This window comes from Pyrus communis, chromosome 13 (genome assembly GCF_041283825.1).
Source record: "Pyrus communis isolate YQ-2024b chromosome 13, ASM4128382v1, whole genome shotgun sequence".
Lineage (NCBI taxonomy): Eukaryota > Viridiplantae > Streptophyta > Magnoliopsida > Rosales > Rosaceae > Pyrus > Pyrus communis.
In genome coordinates this window covers 10,448,708-10,457,083 of record NC_142577.1, presented here as the reverse complement: position 1 = coordinate 10,457,083, position 8,376 = coordinate 10,448,708, and the positions used below count along the sequence as shown (strand labels likewise).

General features: G+C 36.8%; 1 protein-coding gene across 9 annotated transcripts; it reads left to right on the top strand.

Moving 5' to 3' along the window:
- Window positions 1-492: 492 nt before the first annotated feature.
- On the top strand, window positions 493-5,808 carry LOC137723140 (uncharacterized protein At4g14100-like). 9 transcript variants are annotated; one of them, XM_088683562.1, is made up of 8 exons: window positions 493-1,178; window positions 1,294-1,426; window positions 1,768-1,841; window positions 1,951-2,081; window positions 2,777-2,840; window positions 3,547-3,692; window positions 3,838-4,856; window positions 5,124-5,808. In XM_088683562.1, the coding sequence occupies exons 7-8, from the start codon at window positions 4,193-4,195 to the stop codon at window positions 5,222-5,224; spliced, it is 765 nt and encodes a 254-aa protein (XP_088539688.1). In that variant the 5' UTR covers window positions 493-1,178; window positions 1,294-1,426; window positions 1,768-1,841; window positions 1,951-2,081; window positions 2,777-2,840; window positions 3,547-3,692; window positions 3,838-4,192; the 3' UTR covers window positions 5,225-5,808. The 9 variants fall into 9 exon arrangements, with proteins under 9 accessions (XP_088539688.1, XP_088539684.1, XP_088539686.1 ...); XM_088683558.1 differs by lacking the exon at window positions 3,547-3,692; XM_088683560.1 differs by lacking the exon at window positions 3,547-3,692 and having other exon boundaries at window positions 755-1,178; window positions 1,788-1,841.
- The last annotated feature ends 2,568 nt before the right edge of the window (window positions 5,809-8,376 follow it).

Here is an 8,376-nt window from a genome sequence, read left to right as displayed (position 1 = left end):
GCGTGAAATGTTGGTTTTGAAGTTCGTCCGTACATTTGCAAAGGAAATGGAAGAAAATCCGAGAGAAAGAAGAGAAAGGGAGTCACGGGAGTGTATGGTATGGGTGTATGTGTGTGTTCTATAGAGTCAACCACCATAAACAACAAAACAACACACCAAAATGGCAAATACCCACCAAGGGCATTATCATCATTTCACACCTACGGTACAATTAATTCAGGACGGGCTGTCACAACATTAGTTTAATATTTTAGTGCATACATTTGTATACATACATTTAAATGCATTAACTCAATATAATACATTTCGGTACTAACATTGAGGTACATTAATTAAGTTTTTCAAGTTTGAAGAATATTAAATTAAATTAATAAAGTAAAAAAAACTTTGGTTTGGTCAAAAAATATAATAAAATGTGTATATTAATAAATTTAAATATTTAATGGAAGACATTGAATAAAATACACATTAATTATTTTGAATTAAGGACACATTATCTATTCTAAAATTAAGGAGCAATTGACTTTTCATTCCGCTACAGTCAATTGTTTGCCTCTTGATTTCATCTTATTTACAATAAAACCATGAGATTTGGGCTGGGTTTGAAGGGTATTTATTTGAACTCAGAAGGGTAATTTTGTCCGGAGGGTTTAGGACGAATTACCCCTTCATTTCACCTTATTTGCAAGAAACCCATTATATGTGGACTAGGTTGGAAGGGCAATTTTGTCCTCTCGGTTTTGAGTGAATTCAGGGGTTGGCGTGTAGAGTTTCATTTGCTGTCCTTCAATGAGGGTTTCGGGGGATGGAAACTCTGACAGAGAGCGGAAGAAACAGAGAGAGAGAGAGAGAGAGAGAGATGCCGATGGGAAGAGAGCGCAGGGGAGAGGTATAGGTGATGGATTTCAAAAGTGGGAAAGTGGGTTTTGTCTTCTCGGTTTTCACTGAATTCGGGGGTTGGCGTGTACAGTTTCATTTGCTGTCCTTCAATGAGGGTTTCAAGGGGAAGAAAGAACAATTGTGGGTTAAAGTCTTCATATTTGAAAGTTGAATCTCAGCCTTTGAAAGGCTTTGTGAACGTGTCCTCGCGTGTGCAGCAGCACTCTGCAGCTAGAACTTTTTTTGATTTTTCTTTCGAATCGATAAAAAATTTTACCTAAAAAAGTTAGCGGTTACTGGTGAGTTTTTCCGCCTTTCTTAGCGTGGGTGTTTTAATTTTTTTTTTTTTTTGGTGGTTTAGGATTTGCAGATGGGTTTTGTGTTTAAGTTTGCTTTTTGTGATTTTGTTTGTAGGCTCAGATCCTCCTCTTCTTCTTCATCCAAACCTGTAGCCCCACCTTTGATTATTACCGACGGAAACACGACGGATTAAGCCGCAGCACCAATACTGTAACACTTAGGAGAAAAGAGGCCCAAACCCGCAAAGGTATTCTTTGTGTTTTTTATTTTTTTATTTTTTTTATTGGTTCTGGGCTTGGAACTGTTTAGATGTTGAGAATAAGTTTTTCATTTTTTTTTCGTTACTTTGTTTCTGGGTTCGCTCCAATTAAGACAATTAGGGAATGGGTGAATTTAAATTCTAGGATATCCCTTCAGGAAAATATAAGAATTTTTTATTTTTGTGAATATATTTGTATTGAATCACTGACCTCTTTTTTATTTAGTAGGGAAAAAGGGAATGATGTGATTGAATAAGGCAATATGGATGAATTTCTTTAGTTCTTGCTATGATAATCTATTATTTTACTCTTTCAATTTATTTTACAGATTCGTTCGAACACTTGCAGAAAGAAATAACGAGGCGGTTGAAGTGTAGTACGAAGGTTTACTTTGAAGCCAAGGTTAAGAAAAAAGAGCGGTTTGTACAGTAGCTAAGTAGATATAAGTGTATATCTCTGTGTATGTATTTGTATCATTTGTTTTGATTGTGATTCTTGGTTTTGCGATTAGGATTTTTGGAAGGAGGCTTCGATTCAATTATTGGAATAGATAATATTTATTAAAACTTCAATGGGTCAATAGAAGCTGGCTGCTTGCAAAGGCAAGAACATCAGTATATATGCATTGGAATTTGTTGCGCTGTAAGTAGCTTTATAGGCATTCTATGCCATTGCCAATACATCAGTTTATATAGCAGCAAAATGATTATGAACATTGGAAAATCTAAAGTAACTTTAACTATTGTGCTTGGTTCTAAACTTTTCTAATCTTTGTCTATAAAAGTTGACAATTAGGCAGTGATCGATTGGGCATAAGTTATTTGCACCCCTTTTCCATCCTTACATAATTGAAGTGCTTTTGACTCTCTGTGGTTATGAGTTACAAGATCAAATTGTTGAATTTTTTCTTCCATCTGTATTTCCTTTTTCAAAAACTGAAATTGTTCAACTATTTTATTTGTTGTAGGCGTGTGAAATTAGATAGATAAAGAATGAGAACTTACTACTCGAGAAATTACCAAGTGTTACATCCCTATAAAAATATAGCATTTGAACGTGTTGACTTTTTGAATCCCACTTTGAGCTTTTGGTTTGTGCAGTCAAATATTTATAAGAACTCAACTCAATGATGCATTGGCCAATCTCTTGCTGGGTTATAAAGGATTAATATATGAGTTTTCTCATAAAATCCTATAGTCCACTTTGTATCTTTGCTTGATGAAATTGTTTCTTATTAACTACTTTTTTTGTCCTTTTTTTTTTGCCAAGGCTTTGTATCATGTGGACTTCAATTGGTGAGTATCACTTCGATGTTGATATAGTTTATTTTGTTGCAGAGGATATGAAGAAGTGGAAATGTACCTGATGGAATGAGAGTTTTGCTGCTTAAGACAAAGAATGGTAACTTAGTTATTTCATTTGCTTTTTAGCTATTTCATTGCTCTGTACAATGTGTTTTAGTTTTTTCAACTCATAGATAGTTTAACCCATGATATGTCTTCACATCGTTCTTGGATATCATTAACTACTCCTTGCAAAAGGTGAAACTGAATATATACAACAATTTTCTATTTGTGCATCAATAGATTAATTTGACTAATTTAAAGAAATTGTTGCAATTTGGTATCAATTGTGTTCAGTTGTTTGGAAGCATGACTATTTCTGGATTTATCAAACACTTTGTAGATATTCCATGCATTTTTGCAGCTGGAATCTTTTGGTAAATACTTAACCTTTTAACCAAAGCCTATATATGCCAATTGGTTTTGTAAGTAGCATCAAATAATTAATTGCTTTTTTCTTGGTAAGTGCCTAAATGTTTACACTTTCAGTTTAACAGAAAATGATAAATTGAGACAAAGTTGGAACCTAATAAATCAATATTAGCAAACGCATAAACTTATTTCGTGATTATCACGATATTGTTTCAATATTCTACTTTTGCTTGAATTCTGTTCTCTCTAGGACATTAAGGTGCATTTTTGGTTTTTAAGTTTCATCGCCAGATAACAACTATTTGATTGTGATCTCTCTGTGGGATTGGATATATGATTTAAAAATTCTGTTAATGTTAATTGTGATTCAATTGTTTTTTCAATCATGTAAGGAGATGCAATCTAAGTGACTGTAAAAGATGTCGACTATGCTTTGGCTGATCAAAAAATAGAAACTGCACTTCTGTATTATGAAAGAAAATAGAGAGCAATCTATCTCAGTTTTGGAATGTACTGGAATAAAAAAAGCTAACTCAAGGTGCTAACGTTGAATTTCCCCGAAATATCTTTTTTTTTTTTTATTAATTATTTAGACGTAGAAATTCTCCATGTTATTTTTATTAATTATTTATTTGGGAGTGAAGTGAAAATTTGTAAATGTGGATTTGTGTTTGTTTGCCCAGCTGCTATTTCAAAGCTGGAGGAGCCATTGTTGATTAATCCTAGGAAATATGAGGCTCTGTGGTGCTGGGAAATGCTTAAACTGCTTGCACATTATGCACTCCGAACCAGAATGAGGCAAAGGTTCCAAAAGGTGTTGTATTACTTCCAGAAGGCTTTCAATGAGGTTCTTCCACTTACAAATTTGTTATTCTTGGAATTTGTAATCCCGTAGCAACGCGCAGGCATTACTAACTAGTCAAGGAACTATAATCAATATGTAATCTAACATCAGGTTTATTTTAAATTTCTATATTTTTCAAGGATTAAAGTTAGAAAATCCCAATATAAAATTTCTCACTACTTAAACAAAAACATATGATTTATCGCTTGTATTTTGGTCACAATGAAAATTTCTCCTATAGTTACATGAGGTGGGACAGGTGCAGTACTACTGCCTTTGTTTCTCAACCGCTCAGTTCAGTTGTGTTTTATCCTTCCCGAAACAAGTTGATAAACATCACCGCAAGAAGCAGAGAGAGAGAGAGAGAGAGAGAAGAGAGAGAGAGAAACAAGATGCAGGAGCTCAAACTACCACCGCAGCTATGCTTAACAACCTGCATAATACTGCAGGTACTGACTTGCTCAAACTCGAACCCAACACCGTCGCCATGGCCACTGCAATTCCATGCACTTCTATTCATGAACTTGAACACAACACACCTCCAGCTCAGCGACCTCTGGTACGACTGGCCGAGAGGTAGGAACGTCAACATATTTCAGAAGCAGCTGGGTGAGGTTTTGTACGACATAGAGTGGAACAACGGCACATCATTTTACTACTCCGTCGGTGACAACGGAAGTTGTGAGGTTATGGGGTTTGAAGTCGGCATTCCGAGGCCCGATTTTCTTGAAGGAGCAGAGTATCTAGGGACGGAAGTCACAGATGGGTTTCTTTGCAATGTGTGGGAGAAGGTGGATTTTATTTGGTACTATGAGGATGTTTACACCAAGAGGCCAGTTCGTTGGGATTTCTATGATGGTATGTATGTATGCCATTCTTCTTAATTCCCTAGCAATTATATTTTGGGAGTTCGAAATCAACGGTTATATCGATTAAATTGCTTTTAACTTTTGGAAAAAAAAAAAAAAATTTATCTTGTTTGACAGTTTGATTTGTTATGTTATTAGACTGTTAGTATGAAGTATTGATTTTAATGCAACTTTTTAGATTACAAATAAATTAACCTGACTCGAATAAATAGTCATCAATATGTTACTGCTGATGATTTGTATGATTATTTTGTAGGAATATCTTCTCAGGTAATGACATTTGAGGTTGGTGCAGTGTTACCAGATACAGTCACTCAAGCACCTGCTTACTGCTTCAACCAAGACAAAGATGCATAGACCTTAGACAGTAAGTTACGAGGTGGGCATCAAGTTGCCTGAGCCACGGTTTGGTTGGGTTCGGATCCGGTTTTAATTTTTGTAAATCATTATATATATATATATAGGGAAATGTTATTGGTACTTTAAAAATTTCATTCCACACTTCTCATAAATATATTTTTCTTTCCAAATATAGAAAGTTTGGAATGTAGAATGAGATTTTTGGAGTGTCAATAACAATTCTCTATATATATATATGGAGGAAAATGCTAGGAATGTCCAATTTTTAGATTATTTTTTGTAGTTCATGTAATGTGGTGGTTCATGATTGGAGTATTTCTTCTTTAGATCATCAAAAAGGAAGTCCAATCATCAACCGGCACATCACGTGGTCTACAGAAGATGATTTAAAAATTTGGTCTCTCAAGTATCTCGCTATATAAATGTGTGTGTTTATTTGTATATTTGTATACTTTATATGTGTAGATCAGTAAACGTTTCCATGCTCTTACTAATAATTAGATAAGAATGTAAAATAAAGTTATTTAACTTTGGATTGTAACTACATTGAAGTCTGAAGGTATCAAATGTATTATATTCGATATCTTGCTCTTACGACTAGAAGCTCTTCCTTTTTTCTTTCGGGAGATACAAGAGGGAAACAATCAATGAGGTTAAATTTTTATTTTTATTTTTGTGAAATTGGTAAATTCATTGCTAGGGCTAAAGCCAATTGAGTACAAAGAAAGCCGAAAACATGTGGCTAACAGAGAGCATAACATAATACAAACACCAACTGGATTGTTGAGGGGATAAAGAGACCTAGACGCTGCATTGAGTGCATAGCGTCACCCCTTCAACAATCCAGGGGGATTAACTAGAAGGACAAGGTAGATGTCATAGATGCACCAAAGAAAATGGAGGTTTCACGACCCAAACGCCAGCATCCATCTCCTGAAACGATCTTGACGCAACCATGTCTACTGCCAAGTTGGTTGTTCTTGGAGCCCAAGATTAACGATAGGCTTGAAAGGACTCTCCCAACAGAACAACCCTCGCAAGGGTCGGGAAAGCCTCCTAGCCGCCAAGGTGAATTGAGCCCAGCAGAGAGGAGATAACCTCATTCGAATTTGATTCAACCATTATATTAGGAAACCCCAGTTCCTGAGCCAACAAACACCTTCCAGCCACTACCAATGCCTTCACAGCCAACACCGAGGACGCCAAAATTGGGCTTCACCAAGTTGCAACAAACACCCAGAGTGATCCCTGATAACAATCCCCAAGAATCCCATCTTTGTCACCACACACCAGTTGGTATCTACATTAACTTGTCGAAAATGAGAAGGAGGTGGGGTCCAAGTAGCATCAGGTTGTTGGGGATATCATCAGGATAAGAAGGAACCTAAGCTCTAAGATTAGTAGCCACAAAAGTGTTCCTTATCTGCCAACAGGTAATAGAGTGAATAACATGGTTTGGAGTACGAGGTTTTTGAGCAAAAGTCGCAACACAGAGGGCCTTCCAAATCTCCCAAAAGTAAAACCTGTCACCGACAACACCCTACCTCTCTACTCCTTGTTCTCCGCCTGCATTGAAGCCATTGCTTAAAGCCAACCACTAAGGGAAGTGATTTGGCTTCTGGGAACTCGATAGTTAAGAAAGCCTCCAAACCAAATAGGCCCAACCCTCGGACAAAAAAGAAGCATATGTTCCACAGACTCATCCTCCCTATTACAAATAGGACAAATCAGAGAGAGGGAGGAGATATGCTTGAATAGGGCTAACTTGGTAGCCAGTGCACCCTTAAGAACCTTTCACAAAAAGGACTTAACCTTTGGTGGAATATGCATCTTCCATACCTCATTCCAACTGACCTCTCTTACTTGTTGAGGTATGGAATAAGGCCTTGTAGTACTTGGCACCCAAAGCCAAACCAAACGGTCACACCCCCAAGAAACACCAATGCAGGTTTTAAGGATTGCTAAGTGATCCGCCGAGAGAATGCTTAGTCTGATTTTCTTTAAGTCCAACGAGAAGGATTGTTGGTAAATTAAGGAGTCCACCATTTGGTTTTGGTCAAACTAAACACCTGCTAAAAGGCTTGGGTGTCCCGTAGGAAGCGCGGGTAGCCATCGGTCCACCTAGAGTTTAATATTCTTCCCATTCATGACCTACCAATGGGCTCATCCCATAATGATATTCTGGCCCTTAAGAAGGCTCGCCCAAGCCCAAGGCGAAATATGGGGGAAATATCGAGCCTTCAAAAACAACACTCGTAGGGCATCAGGCTCATAAATTGTCCTCCAACATTGTTTAGCTAAGAGTGCCAAGTTTAAATTCCTGAAAGACCGAAACCCCCAAACCCTCATCACTCTTCGGATAACCCAACTTTTCCCACCTAACCAAATGAAATCTTGCGTTCCGCATTGTTCTGACCCCACCCAAAATGGGTAAGCATGAGTCGAGATCTTTACAAAGGGAGACCGATAACTTGAAGATATTCATTGGGTAAGTCAAAATTGCTTAGGCCACCACTTTAATAAGAACTTCTTTGCCAACCGGGGAGAGAAGGTTCTGCTTTCATCCTTGAAGCTTTCCTAGAATCCAGCCCTTAACATATGCGAGTGCATGGCATTTAGACCTGCCTCAGTTTGAGGGAATTCCAAGATAAAGACCCAGGTCATCTACTTGCTCTATATGATGTGGTAAATAATAACACTCAAATTAAACCCTCTTTTTGACAATTGTAGTATAGATATAAGTAGGGATCGTTCTAGGCTGGGGATTAGGAGGGATTGCTAATCTAATGAAAACTGACTCAAATATACAAAAATATGCTTTAAAATACTTAAACAAACTCAAAGACTCTTAACTAAACTTATATGACTCAAAACAAACTTAAAAGACTCAAACAACACAAAACAATCGACAAGACTCAATCTAGACTCTAGGACTCAATTTGGACGAAAATAGAATTGGTCTTGACTCAAAAGACTCAAAAACACACTTTAGGACAGATTTGAAACAAGTAAGTAAGGGGATTGGGTTTTTGGACAAATTTAAGAGAAAAACAAGTAACTAAAAGACTTAAATGCAATTTGGACGAATTTGAGAAAAACGATGGATGATTAGATAGGATGTGGTGGTTGATGTTAGTACCATTCTTTAA

Excerpts from the sequence above, each read along its gene's own strand:
- LOC137723140 (XM_088683558.1), top strand. The coding sequence starts at position 4,193 with ATGATTTATCGCTTGTATTTTGGTCACAATGAAAATTTCTCCTATAGT. Across the intron at positions 4,857-5,123 it reads TCGTTGGGATTTCTATGATG|GAATATCTTCTCAGGTAATG; the intron begins GTATGTATGTAT and ends ATTATTTTGTAG.